This window comes from Culex quinquefasciatus, chromosome 3, assembly GCF_015732765.1.
Source record: "Culex quinquefasciatus strain JHB chromosome 3, VPISU_Cqui_1.0_pri_paternal, whole genome shotgun sequence".
Taxonomy (NCBI): Eukaryota; Metazoa; Arthropoda; class Insecta; order Diptera; family Culicidae; genus Culex; species Culex quinquefasciatus.
This window is the reverse complement of record NC_051863.1, coordinates 127112810-127130255: the sequence shown is the minus strand read 5'-3', so window position 1 is coordinate 127130255 and position 17446 is coordinate 127112810. Positions and strand designations below refer to the sequence as shown.

Genomic DNA, 17446 nt, shown 5'->3' with positions numbered 1-17446 from the left:
GCAAGACATATTTCGTGTGCATGTCGAAGCCCTATTTTGAAATTTTGCATTTTAAAAAAATACAAAAATCAAAAACTGACGATTTTTTATATGAAAAACACAGGAATATTTTTATCTTTTTTTCAAATATTTTTTTTTGAAAATCGGGCTTCGTTATGCACACAGGATTGGTTTAACGAGGCTTCACCAAAATTTTGAACCGATTTGGTCAAAGCAGTGTTGAGATATCGTGCCACCCGTTTTTTGAAACTGCTAACTTCAAATATCTATATCTCGGCAATTATACAACCAAAGGTCTTCAAATTTATTTTGATAATAGTTGAAAATATTTTTTTAATGCCCTTAAAACAGATTTAAAAAAAGTTTAAGTGTGTGCTCAAACCAACCTCTGAAATTTTTGCCGATTTACATGTATGTAACCCCTTAAATTCAAGTCTAATCCTCGATAAGGTCTAAAGATGTAAATGGAAGTCTTGAGTTTAAAATTTTGAAATTATTTTATCGGAAAGATCAGAAAATTTCACGTTTTGCCTTCCTCACTGAGATAAGGATCCTGCTCGAAAAATGAACTTTTGAAAAACAGCTCGTAGTCCTATATTCATGTATACCTATCGACTCAGAATTAAAAACTGAACAAATGTCAGTGTGCTTGTGTATGTGTGTGTGTATGTATGTGTATGTTCTCAAAATTCTTGCCAAGTTTTCTCAGCACTGGCTGGACCGATTTTGATCAAACCGGTTGCATTCGACTTGATTTAGGGTCCCATACAACGCTATTGAATTGTTTGAAGTTTCGATAAGTAGTTCAAAAGTTATATATAAAAATGTGTTTTCACATATATCCGGATCTCACTTATATGAATGAAAACTATGTCCGGATCCACCATCCGACCCATCGTTGGTTAGGTTATCAAAAAACATTTCCAACGAGTCCAAAACATTGAAGATCTGGCAACCCTGTCGAGATATGGCCACATAAGTGAAATGGTATCCAACCCCATCATATAACCCATTGTTGGTAATGAGTGAGGAAGGCTCCGACCACATAGGTGGATTAAGTTAGTTTTTGAAGTTTATTTCCTTATTTCCCTCGGTTCTGACCAAAGTATAGGGTGAAGGGAAGGGGGGGGGGGGGTGTAATTACAAGCCTAGGTTTCAACATTTGGATGAAAAAAGTGTTATAAAATGCATTTTACACGCGTCCAGTTGCTTTCCAATCATTAGTTTTCAAAATTTCGATGTATTGACGTAATTTTTTTTTCGCGAAAAAACTGAACTTTTCTTGGGACTGTACATTTTTAATTCATGAAAATGTCTTCAAAGGAGTTAAACGTGATTATAAACGCAGGAAAATGCATTTCAACTGATTTTCGGTTTTTTTTTGTCGAAAAGTTTTTTTTTGCCCCCTGATTATTCAAGCTGATATTGAAGGGGAGAGGGCAACACAAACTTTGAAAAATATTTGCAACGGCTTTATGTAAAATGAAATTTGCAAACAAACATTTTTTTTGATAAAGTGTACTGTTTTCAAAATATAGCCACTGAAAGTTTAATTTTAATTGAAAAATGTAAGCTATTTGATTTTTTTTATATAATGTCTATGATTGTCCATGCCAGAAAATATGTTTTTTTTTTTTTTTTTGCAAAAAGTCAAGAGCATTTCCAATAAAAACAATCTGGTTTCGAATAAAAGAAACAAGAAAATTAAAATTTCATCCAGACAAAAGGCTTATTTTTTAGTACTATAATATTTCAGAAACTAATGGTCCTATTTTAAAAGTGAAAATGAAACATTTGTGAAATTTTATGATCTTTCCGAATTTCGGAATGAACTCTAACATTTCAAAAAAGCGTAATATTTAATATTTGACCTTTTGAAATATATGCCGGCTTACTTGGTCACAGGTAAAAAGTACAAAAATCGATGCCTGAAATTTTGAAGATTTGATCTAGTTGCAAACTGTTTGAAAATATTAATGAATGCTTTAAGATTTATTATATTTTTTTATCAAATGAGCAATTCTCTACGAAATCGGTCTTTTTTCTTAAATTTTAATTTTTGTATTTTTTAATTCGGCTGAAACTTTTTTGGTGCCTTCGGTATCCCCAAAGAAGCCATTTTGCATCATTAGTTTGTCCATATAATTTTCCATACAAATTTGGCAGCTGGCCATACAAAAATGATGTATAAAAATTCAAAAATCTGTATCTTTTGAAGGAATTTTTTGATCGATTTGGCATCTTCGGCAAAGTTGTAGGTATGGATATGGACTACATTGAAAAAAAAAATGATTTAAGGTAAAAAAAAATTGGTGATTTTTTATTTAACTTTTGTCATTAAAACTTGGTTTGCAAAAAAATACTATTTTTAATTTTTTTTTATATGTTTTAGAGGACATTAAATGCCAACTTTTCAGAAATTTCCAGAATGGGCAAAAAAATTTTGACCGAGTTATGATTTTTTTAATCAATACAGATTTTTTTCAAAAAATCGTATATTGGTCGCAAAAATTTTTCAACTTCTTTTTTCGATGTAAAATCAAATTTGCAATCAAAATGTGCTTTAGTGAATTTTTGATAAAGTGCAGCGTTTTCAAGTTATAACCATATTTAGGTAATTTTTTTGAAAATAGTCGCAGTTTTTCATTTTTTGATATTAGTGCTCATGTTTGCCCACCTTTGAAAAGAATATTTTGAAAAAGCTGAGAAACTTCTCTATATCTTGCTTTCTCGGACTTTGTTGATACGACCCTTAGTTGCTGAGATATTGCCATGCAAAGGTTTAAAAACAAGAAAATTGATGTTGATATCTCACTCAAACAGCCCACCAGTTTCTAATGTCGATGTCTCAGCAACTAATGGTCCGATTTACAATGTTAAAATATGAAACATTCGTGAAATTTTCCGATCTTTTCGAAAAAAATATTTTCAAAAATTTAAAATCAAGGCTCATCCCGGTACGAGAATCGAACTCACGACCTCTGGATTGAAAATCCAGCTCGCCGCTAGACGAAACCCATCTCCTACCGGTTAGTATTCCCAGTGAGCAGATTTACTCTTTGAAGGGATCTGACTTTGCCAAGCCAGACAGGAATCGAACCCATCACCTTCCACTTACAAGGCGAAACCCGTGACCTCATGGCCACGGAAGCTTGGCCCAACAATAGCAACAATATAGCAACTAATAATAGGATAAACCCCATCGTATAAACCAAAGATTTAAAAAATAATAAATTCGACCTCAGTATTTTGTCAAAACCCAGCACCACCATGCCTTATTCGACCATACCCACCCTACAAAACAGTCCCAACTTGACTTGCTCGCCCAAAAATCAAGGCTTCCCTCACAACACCAAAGAGTTCTGGCTGACCGCGACGCGACGATAAGACGGAACCAAAACGCAACCTGTTATCAGATCGTGATGCCTTTTTTCCTCGCTCGTGCTCGTGGGTTCGCTCCTCGTTTGGAGCTATTTTTCTTTTTTTTTCTCCGGTGATGGCAGGTGGAATATGATTCGCTGTTGTATGTAAATTGTGGGATGCCCTTATCTTGCACCACGCCACCACAGGAATCACGTCACTTTGCACAATTTGTTTGGCAACTTTATGGTGGAGGAGCTTTACATTTTTGTTTTTTTTTGTGGTGTACACTTTTCGTTGAAATTACTTTTATCTTGGAGGGGGTTTTAGCACCAACTGCGCTGACACGTGTGACACGAGCACGATTGTGGACACGTGATGCACGCTAAACAACCAGATTGGGCTAATTAAAGGCCAATTAATCATCTGGTGCTACTTCTGTGGCATCTGTTGCAACTTGTCATGTACACGTCTTCCATCCGAAATGGAATCAATTTTCGGTCAAACGAGCTTTTTCTTGAAATCAGAATACATTTGGTTTTGTTTCCTTTGATAAATTTTTTTGCATTATTTTACAACAAAGGATGACCTGAAAAGAGGGAAAGAGCAGCAAAATAGATCGAATCAAACGTTTCACTTTTTTACTCAACAAAACAAAAAAAAGCAGTGATACAATCAGATGTCGAGCGAATTGATAACATCGTCACACCTTTTTTTTTCTTATCAAGAGTTTACCTTTCAAAGGCATATCTGATGACCTTCACAATTGTCGATGGAATCATAAAATAAAGAACACAGAAAACGTCTCAACCAGATCGATTTCATGAAGCGAAACATAAAGACTTGAGCTGAACGGGGGATGATTCACACTTTGATGGTTCGTTTGTCAGTCTTTCGGAACTTTGGGAAGCTTCAAGGGAAGCTTGTTAGTGATGACCGGAAACCGGACGAAGACGAGACGAGAGAACTAATTGCTTTCTTCGTTTGGGAAAAGTAGTTGTTTGCCGGAGCGGGCTATTTGAACATCATTTTGAGTTGAAAAGATTCGAGCAAAATTGCTCCATTGTTACGAAGATAACTTATTAAATCTGAAGTTTTGAATTTAAATTTCTGGACTAAACAAATTTGGTCAGTAACCATTAAAGCGGCCAATCCCACACAATCCCAATCAAAATTCTGAAAGATAGCTCGACACGCCATGGGTCGTAAAACGCTCCAATACCGGACAAGCCTTCGCGCACACATGGCGTTCGCACCATTCTCGTAAGCCGCCGGATTTGGTTGTAGGAATCAAATTACCCTGGGTCCGGCACAGAGTACAACTTCCGGAGGCGGTAGCGCTCGTATTAGTCCGTCCGCGGTGCCACCGGAAGTCATGGCTGTGCGCTATTCGTAGCGTGGCGGCGGCCATCGGCTAAGGAATTGCTTCTTGAAGTTGCGGTGCGCAATTTACCACCTTGATGACCGCACTAGGGTTGGTTTTGGGTAGAGCTTTTAAATTAATATCTATAGTTAAAAAAATCTAAATGTGTAAACTAAACTTTTTAATCGATGCATGTTTAAATATTTACTTATTCAATGTTACTTATTCGATCCAACTAAATATTTGTTTTTAGCTGAAAAACTATTTTTGCATAAAGTCATAAGATGTAAACAATTTTTTTAAAGCACCTTGTATATTAGTAACCTTCGTTAAAAGTTATACGTACTGTAGGGAAATGTTCATTCCATTCATATGGAATCTCGATGAAAATTTGATAGATTTTTGTTTTGTCTTTATGTGCAATCGTCTACAAAATGAGCCTTTTTCAGATTTAAATTTTTGATTTTTAAAATCTGGCTGAAATTTTTTGGTTGCCTTCACAGAGAAAAATGGGTTCCGAAAATCGAGAAGAAGCGTTCATGAAAATGGGAACCACGAACAACTTTATTGAATCTTTCTTATAATAATTACATTAAGAAAACATAACCTAACCTAAAACTAACTTAAACTTACAATAAACTAAACCAATCCTTGAATCAAGGGTTATTCAGAAATAGTACACTTTTCCCTGAATTTCAAACATTTCTCTCGAATCTTCTGATCCTATATTTATACTTCTGCTAATTCATGAACCTCACTTGATTTTGTCCAGCCAGGAACATTCAAATCCATTTTGAGTACCTTGTTTTGGACACGCTGGAGCTTCACCATGGTTTGTAGTTGAAACTCGTAGGTACAATGAAATTTGAACACTTTGTTTGAGGTTCCCAATTTTGGAACTCATTTTGCATCGTGTTCCTTATGGCGTTATCCATATAGTATGTCACGTTCTAGGGGGAAGGGGGCCTGAGCTACTTTGAATCATCTGTTTGTCCATATCATTCACCATACAAATTTGGAAGCTGTCCATAGAAAAAAGGGAAGTGAAAATTCAAAAATCTGTATTATTGCCTTTCTTACTAAAGAAAGTATAGGTTTTACTTTATGGCTAGACGTCATTTCCATCTTCGTAAATATGTCGATTCAGCATGCATTTTAATCGGAAAAATCGCCAAAAAAATCATACTGCATCGATTTTCGACGCTTCGTCGCCAAGTCGATAAGTAGTCAAGTTGAGCTTCGAGTACTGGCGCGAGAATGCTGGCGCATATATTTTGTGGCTCGAGATATACTTGTTTGTAGTAGCTTGTCTACCGATGTTTCATACAACATGTAAGATATCGTAGCTTTTCGGTTTCTTTTGCCCTGTCCATCTGTGCATAATTATCCAATATTTATGCAAACATCGGACATTTATCCGGCTTAAGTCAAATTGTTTCCCATGTGCTCATCAATCGCCTAAAGGTAGACCTTATTTTCTCGTGATTTCGTAAGTTTATTTAATAGAGTTCATTGGATTTCAATAGGAGCTTTCTAAGCTTTTCATCGTTTATATCGGTTTCAAAGTTTTCAATGCTCGCGACGCCAATGGCTTTCTACCTAAGGTACTCGCGGTTAAGTGTGTAGTGGTGCGGTTGTAAAAATAGCTTTCTCTGACTCTGTCACTTTCATAGAAGCTGAATGGCAACCTTCCCTGCACCGTGCGGTACACACGGTTCACTTATAGGGAGAGAGGGGGTAATATGCACCCCTAAGGGAAAACTGTGATTTCTCAACCATTACAGCATTACTGTGGAAGAATTTTGTTCGATGTTCTAAACCAACTAATATCCAACTATGTCCAATTTCTAAAAACATTTCTGATTCATTTCAAACAACCATGCGGGGCAACATGCACCGCAACATTGGGGCAAAATGCACCACAACATGGGGCAAAATGCACCGGGTAAAAGCAGTTTTCACTAGTTACCACTAGATGACACCGCTGTTTTTACTAGTTACCACTAGATGACACCGCTGTTTTTACAAAGGAACTTCCCAGCGGTGCATGTTGCCCCGACTACGCTTTTTGTAGAAAATTTAATTAAAAATGAAGATTATGGTAAAAACTATCTACCGCAAAACTTACATTATCAATAAATGCTTTTTATATTGTCCAAAAATCATAATGAAAGTTCAATAAAAATTAGATGAAAACACAACATTTTAATGTTTTGCAAATACCTTAAGCTGATTTTATACTACGAAGCTCAAATTTCTATGAATTTTTCCCCGGACAATTCTTCCAAATACCGAGAAAAAGAGAGGGCGCATTTTGACCCTGGGGTGCATATTACCCCATCTCCCCCTACCTCGATTTTGCTTTGATTTTTTGTTTCGTGTCTGGCACTTACCCCGTGCCGAACTGACGAGCCGACGCGGGCTCGTACCGAAGCTACACAGAAAAAATATGTGAATTTACCCGACACAGAGAAAATGAATCACATGTAAACTCAGTTGATGTAAACTTGAGATTCGACGTAAACGGTTTAATCACACGTAAAATCGCGATTTTACGTATAATTTGTTGCATCAAATTGCATGTTAAATTAAATGTTTAATGACGTGCAAAAGTGTTAAATCATAAATAATGTAACATTCGGAAATATTTTTTTTGTGTGTAGAAAATGAAAGCCACGGTGTTCGTTATCACTTGCAATGATCGCGTTTATCATAAATACTTGTTTGATTAAGAATATGTACTATTAAAAATATTCTTTCGGTGAAAATTACGTTTTTAATTTCTTTTGGAAAACACATCATTAACAATACTTTGCTTTTATCATAATATTTTTTGTATCATTTCAGTTTCTTTTGTGCTTACGTTAAACATAGTCGATGTTATGAATTGAAAGAAGTTCTACCATTGTTACATTCTTTTGTAAGAACCCGAGCAGACGGAAATAACTTGGGAATAACATTTTTTGATATTTGAAAATACTAGGCCGATAACATTTTATGTTATTTATAACAAGATTTGTTATTCGCCGTTATGATTTTTTTGTTATTGGATTGTTATTGTAATAAGAGACTAATACCATTTTAAGTTATTCTTAGAACAAATCTTTGTTATTATTTTTTGTTATTTTAACAACTAATCCGATCATCCCAATAACAGTTTGAGGTATTCTTCCATAACAAAAAATGTTATTCCCAAGTTGTTCAGGCTTTCAATTAATATCAGACCGATAGCAAATTTTGTTATGATAACAAAAACTGTTATTGAACTCTTATGCAAAAATGGATTTTGCAAGAATATTCTATAATACTTTCTGTTATTTTAACAGTATTTTTTATTGAAATGGCATGAATTTAGTTGTTACCGTCTGTTCGGGAAAGGCTCTATCTCACCCCAGGTAGGATTAAATCGGGGTTTCAAAGGAAGAATTGATCGATTTGGTATCTTCGGCAAAGTTGTAGGTATGAATGAGGACAAAAGGAAAAAAAATATGCAAGGCAAAATCATGTTTGCTGATTTTTATCACGTAACGAAAAATTTACTTAGAAAATATTATTTATATTTTTTTCTATGTTTATTTAAGAGGACATAAAACGCCACCTTACAGAAATTTCCAGAAATCGAAAAATTATTGAACAAATAATGATTTATCTAAAAAATAACAAACAAAATAGTGATATCCTACAAAATCGAGAAAAAAATATCCCTACATTATGCATTTTTAGATTTATTTGATAGGTCTTTGGTTGCGGAGATACGTCCATGCAAACATAAAAAAACAAGAAAAAATAGATTTACTCAGTAGTGTCCAATTAGCCCTCGTTTTTAGATCAGCGATTTCTCGGAAACTAATGGTTCGATTTCCAATGCTAAAAAAAGAAAAATTAAATTTTGTGCTCTTTTTACAAAAAAAAAATATTTCGAAAATTTATAACCACAAATATTTTTTTAAAGCGCTAAAAATACTTATTTTTTTTTAAATTTTGAGCATTTATTCTGAATTTAGGCTCAGTACACCCACACAATTCAGCCCGGTAATGGACGGAGATAACTAAAATTTGGGGACATCTTAAGGAAAATTTACAAAAAAATGTTCCTAGAACGAGTGTTGTCTTTTTGGCAGCTGTTTGAAGCTGAGGCACGGTTTTGGCCAAAAATTACCTATGGAAAAGTATTTTTTTAAATATTTACAGTTAAAAAAATAAAAAAAATACAGTTAAAAATATTGCTCAAATTGTACTTAAATACGGTGATTTTTCGGTAACTGGGCTGCTTTTTAATTGGGCGCTAGATATCTGAGCTAAATCCCACTTAAAAAGCAGACAAATATCAAAAAACAAACCAAAATGACCAAGGGGTCATGCAAAATTCATGTGTAATAAAATAAAAAAGTTTTGAAAGTTTTTTTTTGTGTAATATCAAGTCACAGTAAATGCAAACTTGAAAAATGAGCCCTGGACACAAATTTAAGTATGTAACTTTTATTTTTTTTAATTTATTAAGAAATTATAATGCATTGGTTGTCCCCTCGGCATTTTTTGCAGAAATTAAATAATTTTCAAATATTTTTTTGTTGATGTTTATTAAAATCGATGACGATCGAATCGATGGAGTAATTTTAAGAAATGGTCACATTAAAAACAAAACATTCGTAATGGTCGAATTTTGAAGACACTTGTGACGCTTGAAATAGGTAATAAGGAATAACCCCAAAGAACCCGTGTTCTGGAACTAGCCTGTTTCAGTGATCCGGCTCCTCCTGTTCTAACCATTGTGGTTTCGATTGGTGGAAATTTCTTTCTGAATGTTTGAATTAATTGACTTCACAGTGCATTATATTTCATTATCATAAACCAAATCACAATCTTCAAGCAACGATCAGCTTCTGGTTGATAGCATGTCCAACCAGTGGGGCCACATGGACCGATCCGGGGTTGACAGCGACGTACTTGGCCGCAGGACTGGCTCCGCCCAGGTAGTTGTTGTATCCGTAGCCGTAGGACGACGCCAGCGGAAGTCCCCACGGGCTGACCTTGGCAACGTTGGCCTGGACAATGGTCTTTCCACCGAGGCCGTACCAGTTGTTGTTGTAGCCGTTGGAGTAGGTCGCTGGCCAAGCCGCCGCCGAGGACCACTGGTTGACTCCGTACGGGTAGCTGCTCAGACCATTCCAGGAGTTGAGACCGTTCCAGGAGTTGAGACCGTTCCAGGCGTTAAGACCGTTCCAGGTGTTGAGGCCATTCCACGAGTCCACGCCGTAAGTGGACACTGGCCACGCCGACGGGACATATCCAGCTTGGGCGGCAACGGCCAAAGAGGCGACGAATAGAGCGATGAAGGCCTGATAAGAGCAATTGCATGAGATTTGTACGAGACTTGTAAATGTTTTACTTACGTTCATAGTTTCACGGATGATTAAGTCCTGCACAAAATCGAATGTTAACTGTTGAAGAACTGTTGTGGAACTATACCTGACAATGTCTCCTGAAGAGTTTTTATACTGTATGTCGCTCCAAGTGACATACATTCACTCTTGAAGTTTTCTTTTCTGAAATCCATCATCTATAAATATAAGTTATACTTAGTTGGTTCGAGTCATTCTTTACAGGAAGTGATTGTCTTAAATTGGAAATTGTGGTTAAGATAACCTTCGACCAATCGCGTATATAATTGGATGTCTGGTCACCTAAAAGTATAGTTCAGCTACAGCTCCTCTGCAGTTATAGCTACTCGAGTTTGTCCAGGAGTCATCCATCCGTGAAACCATGAACGTAAGTTAAGCTTTAACAAGTCTCGTACATATCTCATGCAATTGCTCTTATCAGGCCTTCATCGCTCTATTCGTCGCCTGTTTGGCCGTTGCCGCCCAAGCCGGATATGTCCCGTCGGCGTGGCCAGTGTCCACCTACGGCGTGGACTCGTGGAATGGCCTCAACTCCTGGAACGGCCTGAACACCTGGAACGGTCTCAACGCCTGGAACGGCCTGAACACCTGGAACGGTCTGAGCAGCTATCCGTACGGAGTCAACCAGTGGTCCTCGGCGGCGGCTTGGCCAGCGACCTACTCCAACGGCTACAACAACAACTGGTACGGCCTCGGTGGAAAGACCATTGTCCAGGCTAACGTTGCCAAGGTCAACCCGTGGGGACTTCCGCTGGCGTCTTCCTATGGGTACGGATACAACAACTACCTGGGCGGAGCCATTCCTGCGGCCAAGTACGTTGCTGCCAACCCCGGATCGGTCCATGTGGCCCCACTGGTTGGACATGCTATCAACCAGAAGCTGATCGTTGCTTGAAGATTGGGATTTTGATGGAATAAATGAAGCTTATGTGATTAAATACATTTTGATTAAATTTATGAACTATTCAAATTAATATTTTAGCATTTTGAGTAATTGGCTGAAACATGAACCACCCTACCACTCAACGATCGGGGAAAAGTAAAGGGAAAATAATTTCCCTCCTGCTCCAGCGAGTAGCCGTTGGCCGTTGTACGGGCCAAACCTCCACCGCGGAAATGAGAGGAATTTGAATAATTTATTGGCTGATAAAGTCCGGAGCCGATGGATTTAGGAAGCAGTAAAACTTGGCGCTCCTTCTCGGGGAGCGTTAAAAAAGCGACTGGCGGAAAGAGTTTTGTTTTTGCCGCAGTAGATTTCCCCAACTTTGCTCAAGAGATTTCCACGTCTAGACAGTAAAATGAATCACCTAGCTGCAAATTGATTACCTCTCTGGCGAAGTGGATATTGAAACGCCTTTTTTCCTATTAGTTCTAGAACGAAAATCGCCCAAACTAAAAGACCATTTCACACCCGTGTCCATCACTCATCCTCCTGAAAAATGTTTCCCACAAATGTTGGCCAAGTACCGCTCAACCACTAAATGAAAACTAATTTTCCACGATTGGATGCATCTGGCTGGATGAGCTTATTTACGACGTGACTTTGAATGTCACCGCACCCGGCGATGGCTTGAAAAATTAACGAACCCATCACTTTTGGCACCAAAATACACTTGTTTATCGAAAATAGACTCGAACACACCCGTCGTGCGGCTGTCGTCGACACTCTGGGAAGGGCAAACCGCCGTTGCACAGCTGTGCTGCACACTATTGAATGCATCCCCCCACCTTCTTCCGCCAGAGAATTCAAACAGGAAATTGATGGCCCGACCAGCCGCCACAGGAAGTGGCTTCTGTCTGCACTCTCGATTTGAACTTGACTTCGATCAAGGCGCGGAGACAACCTTTAAATTGAAATGGCTTGACGAAACGAGAAATGGCTCAACATTAATTTGGTTTTTCGAACGAAAGTGTACCTCTGGGGCTAGGCATATTGACGAGGCATTGAGTGACGAGTGACAGTCTACTTCCGGTGGGAAAAATTGCAAGCAAAATCACGAGATTTTTTAGATTTCAATTGGATCCGCAAAAAAAGATTTGGTGACCTCCGAGCAGTTCTTGAAACCATGAATCGATCAAATTTATAAACAATGCTATTATTTTCCAATGAATTTGAGTTAATTTTTACATTACATAGAATATAACTCAAAAAGAAACTGAACTCAAGGTAAACTTCGAATCTATGACATATCCCCGAAACCCACTTTCCCGAAAAGACATTTCCTCGAATGCCACATCTCCGAAAATACACTTTCCCGAAATGACATTCACCCGAAAATCATTTCCCCGAACAATCCATTTCCCCGAATGGCCACATCCCCGAATGGCAACTTCCCCTAAAAACCATTTTCCCGAATGGCCACTTCCCCTAATTTTCCACATCCCTGAAAATCATTTTCCCGAATGGGCAACGGGCATACCCGCCTGACCGGGTTCGGGGAAGTGGCGTTCGGGGAAATGGCCGTTCGGGATTATGGTCATTCGGGAAAATGATTTTCAGGGATGTGGAAAATTAGGGGAAGTGGCCATTCGGGAAAATGGTTTTTAGGGGAAATCGCCATTCGGGGATGTGGCCGTTCGGGGAAATGGATCGTTCGGGGAAATGATTTTCGGGTAAATGACATTTCGGGAAAGTGTCTTTTCGGAGATGTGGCATTCGGGGAAATGTCTCTTCGGGAATGTGGGTTTCGGGGAAATGTCATAGATTCCAGGGAAATAGCGATCAATGAAGTATCATGTACAATTAAACGTTAAACGAGTTTTTTTCGAGCTTTTCGTATCACCTTCACATAAATTTTGAATATTTTCCAAGTTTGCGGAGTTAAAGAATTCGAACTCCGGATTTTGAGATTTAGTTACTCCAACTGCCTTTCAAAAAGCACTGACTCCAGGGAATCCAACAAAAACTCCGACTATGACTAATGATTAGACTGAGTTCATCTTGAGTAGAGTACATATTTATAATGAACAAATCTAAATGGCAGTGTGCCGCTTAATACAGTTGCCTATTTTTCACATTTCGTAAGACAATTGGCCAAAGAGATTCCAGGTCAGAATGCGTTTGACACAAGTAAATTTTTTTTTTTTGAATTAAATATACTTTATTGAATCTTTCTTATAATAATTACATTTGGTTTACATAATAAGTGGTCAGCTGTGGCTCTTCAGCTTTAGTTTGCTTTTCGTGATTTAAACACTGTTCATTTTCATAACTTTAAAAGTATATGATTTATCATTTTTGTAACACTAGGTACAATGAGAAAAAAAAATGTTAAGAAAACATAACCTAACCTAAAACTAACTTAATCTTACCATAAACTAAACCAATCCTTGAATCAAGGGGTATTCAGATATAGCACATTTTTCCCTGAATTTCAAACATTTTTCTTGAATCTTCTGATCCAACATTTTTACTTCTGCTAATTCATGAACCTCACTTGATCTTGTCCAGCCAGGAACATTCAAAACCATTTTGAGTACCTTGTTTTGGACACGCTGGAGCTTCAATTTATGAGTTCTAGCGCAACACTCCCAAACAGGTACTGCATACTCAATAACGGGGTAAATTATTTGTTTGTAAACTGCTAGCTTATTTTTCAAAGATAGCTTTGATTTTCTGTTAATTAAAGGATACAAACACCTGATGAGAATGCTGCACTTGTTCAATATTTTGTCTACATGCTGCCGAAACAAAGTTTCGAGTCAAGTATGAGACCTAAATAGACAACTTCCTTTGACCAGGGTATCGAAACATCATTCATTTTAATCAAAACATCATCCTTTGGGACAAATCGGGCCGATTTGGAAAGTGGAAAAATGATGGTTTGAGTTTTGGCTGCATTTATGCGAATTTTCCAGTCGCCAAAGTATTCGGAAAGAACGTCAAGACCCTTCTGAAGACGGCCAACTAAATATCTGGTTATTTTACCCTTATAAATAACGGCAGTGTCATCAGCAAAAGTGACAACACACCATTACCAGGAAGAGTAGGCAAATCAGATGTAAAAATATTGTACAGAAGTGGGCCAAGAATACTTCCTTGGGAACCCCAGCATCAATGTTGAATAATCCAGAAGCAATCCCATTCAGAAAAACCTTGAACGATCTCTCCGAAAGATAGTGCTGGATAATTTTGATAAGATACATTGGAAAACCGTATAAATACAGTTTATGTATCAAACCATCATGCCAAACATTGTCAAAAGCCTTCTCAACATCCAACAAAGCCATAGCAGTTGATTTAGACTCAAGCTTGTTCTGCTTGATGATTTTAGTTACTCTCGTAAGCTGATGAGCAGTATTATGTCCCTTTCGGAAGCCAAACTGCTCGTTCAAAATTATATTATTATCGTTGGTAAAATCCAAAAGCCTTGAATAGATGACCTTCTCAAAGAGTTTGGACAGACTACTCAAAAGACTAATGGGACGATAACTTGTTGGCGATGTTGGATCTTTTGAGGCTTCAAAATTGGTATGACTTTGCCCAGTTTCCAATTGGTGGGGAAGTAACCAAGTTGCAAACATTTATTGAAAATATTGGCTAGATGTTGAAAGAACTGATCACTCTGTTTTTTCAACACTAGATTAAAATGTTATCAAAGCCTGGAGCTTTCATATTTTTCATTTGTTTAACTGCAACTTTGACTTCCTCACCAGAAACATGGGAATCTGCAGGAAATTCAAAGGTAGAGTCATTGATTGTTGAAATACTATTGGCAACTGATGTTTCTTTACGGCTGGTCATGGAAGCGCCAAGATTATGTGAACTAACAAAATGAAGCCCAAGTGCATTTGCCTTTTCCTCGGATGTAATCAAAGGAGAATCCTCAACAATAAGAGGAGGAATAGGCTTTGGTTTGTTTTTAAGAACTTTTGAAAGTTTCCAAAATGGTTTTGAATAATTCCCAAGCTGGCTTACATGTTTTGAAAATTCTTGATTTCTGATATTGTCAAGTCGGTCTTGTATGATTTTGTTCAAATTGTTCACTGAAATCTTTTGTCATAGTCCCCAGTCCGTTGATATTGTCTCCTATAAACATTCCTAAGTCTAATCAAGTGTTTAGTATCTACGTCAATATCAGTTACCTTAAAATTAACAGGAACCTCCCGAACGTTGGCAGCCTCTGCTTGGTTGATAGCCTGCTGGATCACCTCCAGCGAACGATCAATATCGGCAGAAGTTTCCGGGTGTTGATCATAGTCGATGTTGCTGTCGACCACTTGCTGAAACTGCTGCCAGTCAACGTTGTGGTAATCTTTCCGGGTTGGTTGCCGCTGCGGAGTAACGGAAGCTCCAACCTCCACAACCACCGGATAGTGATCAGAACTCAACTCTTCAAACACCTCAGGATGAGCCACGTTCTCAGCCATATTGGTAATGAAGAAGTCGATGATTGAGTGATTCCCAGACCGAGCCACCCTCGTTGGACGATCCGGACTCACAACGTTGTAGTATCCGTTTTGCAGATCGTTGTGCAGAATCACTCCGTTCCGATTCCTCCTGCTGTTGCCCCAAACTTCATGCTTCGCGTTGAGGTCACCAGCGATGATGTACTTTGCGCTCCGCCGTGTCAGCTTCTGGATATCGCTCTTCAGTTTTGCTGCTGAACCATCTCTGGAATTCACCTGACGTGGGCAGTATGCAGCAATGAAGAGTACTGGGCCAACAGAAGTGGGAATTTCCACCCCAACGGCCTCGATGATGTCCAGCTTGAAGTGTGGCAGCCGGCGTGGCTTGAGATCACGATGAACAGCGACAAGCACACCTCCTCCTCCAGAGGTGGTCCTATCGAGCTGCGTCGCGATCTTGTAGTTTTGCAGATAAACTTTTTCACCGGGCTTCAGATGAGTTTCCGTGATGGCAGCTACGTCGATCTCCTTCTCGCGAAGAAAATCCACCAGCTCTAAATTCTTCCTCCTAATGGAGCAAGCGTTCCAATTCAGCAGCTTGAGGGACCTACGATCCATACTGGATGACGAACGAGGTCAGCACTTCAATCTGCTGGGTCTTGGTTTTGCATCCACGCAGTGCAGCGGACATCTGTTTGAAAATATTGAGGAGTTCGGTTGAGGTGTAAAGATCATTACCATTTTCCTCAACTGCTGGTTCTTGGGTTGGTCTTGGCTCCTGGCTGAAGCCCGGTGGTGGCGGTCTCGGCTCCTGGCTGGAACCCGGCCGTGGATGATTCATCTCAGCTCTCTTCCTGGGATCCAACGGCAACGGTGCCAAGTTCGGGACCTGGCGTCGCGGTTGAAGAGGTGGAAAATTTTGCTCCACCAGGGCTGGAGGAGTTCTACGACGCTGAGGCTGATTCTTCGTCGATGCTTGCTGCCGAATTTTCACGAACTCAGCTCTCTTGGGGCACTTTCGGTCGGTTGACGAGTGCTCACCGTTGCAGTTGAGGCACTTCACCAGCGAATCTTGGATGCACTGGGATGTGATGTGCGCATCGGTACCACATTTGGCGCAACGACGCTTCAGGTGGCAGTTCTTACCTCCGTGCCCGAAGCCCAGGCAGTTGAAGCATTGTGTGACGTCACGATGCACTGGTCGGTATCGCTCCCACGACACGATAATGTTGAAAACCGCTCGAATTGCCTTCAGCTCAGGAAGCGTCGTCGATCCCTTAGCCAAATGCAGCAGGTAGAGCTGGTCACGGTACTTGATGTCTTTGTTGCGTCGGCTCATTTTGTGCACGGCCAACACATCCAGTTTCAAAACTTTTAGCTCGGCAGCTAATTCCTCCACTGGCATGTCGTACAGACCTCTGACGACGATTTTGTACGGCTTATCCATGACGACATCATGGGTAAAGTACTCCGCCTCGTTTTCGGTCAAGTAATCCTTGACCAGTTGATAGTGCTGCCTGGATTGCACCAGCACCTTAAATCCGTCCTGACACAGACGAATGTTGCCTTGGACTTTCCCAGACTTGATGAGTTCAACCAGCCCCGCTCGAAAGTCGATCGTTGCTGCTGATTGCCGCACATAAAAAGGAGGCAGTTTCTCCTTTCGCTGTTTCACTTCATTCTCCTTTGCTTCCGCTACCTGGTCCTCGTCAGGCAGTCCAGCGAACTTGTTGTTCTTCAAATGCTGCTCCTCGTGCGATGAAGAGTTCTCCTCCTCCTCCTCATCCATCGGTACAGTACCGTCGCTCTTTTTCGTCTTTTTGCTGTTCGATGTCACTTCCAAAAGCACCTTCCTTTTGGAAATCCCCGGTTTTTGGCCATCAGTTGAGGCCTCAACCTTCCTTTTGGAAATTCCCACTTTTTTGCCTGCTTGAGCCACAGGTAGGGCAATATTGCCGGCGTTTTGCGCCGG

The 17446-nt window shown here is 39.2% G+C and overlaps 3 protein-coding genes across 6 annotated transcripts in view; 1 reads left to right on the top strand and 2 right to left on the bottom strand.

Moving 5' to 3' along the window:
• LOC6049317 (calcium-binding protein E63-1) overlaps positions 1-17446 on the bottom strand; it is a 199168-nt gene that overhangs the window by 143712 nt on the left and 38010 nt on the right. The gene's annotated exons all lie outside the window — the stretch shown is intronic.
• On the bottom strand, positions 9559-10170 carry LOC119770016. Its single transcript, XM_038264061.1, has 2 exons — positions 10117-10170; positions 9559-10062 (listed from the first exon to the last, which is right to left on the bottom strand). Exons 1-2 carry the CDS (start codon positions 10120-10122, stop codon positions 9589-9591), a joined length of 480 nt encoding a protein of 159 aa, XP_038119989.1. The 5' UTR covers positions 10123-10170; the 3' UTR covers positions 9559-9588.
• On the top strand, positions 10431-11039 carry LOC119770015. Its single transcript, XM_038264060.1, has 2 exons — positions 10431-10492; positions 10547-11039. The coding sequence occupies exons 1-2, from the start codon at positions 10487-10489 to the stop codon at positions 11018-11020; spliced, it is 480 nt and encodes a 159-aa protein (XP_038119988.1). The 5' UTR covers positions 10431-10486; the 3' UTR covers positions 11021-11039.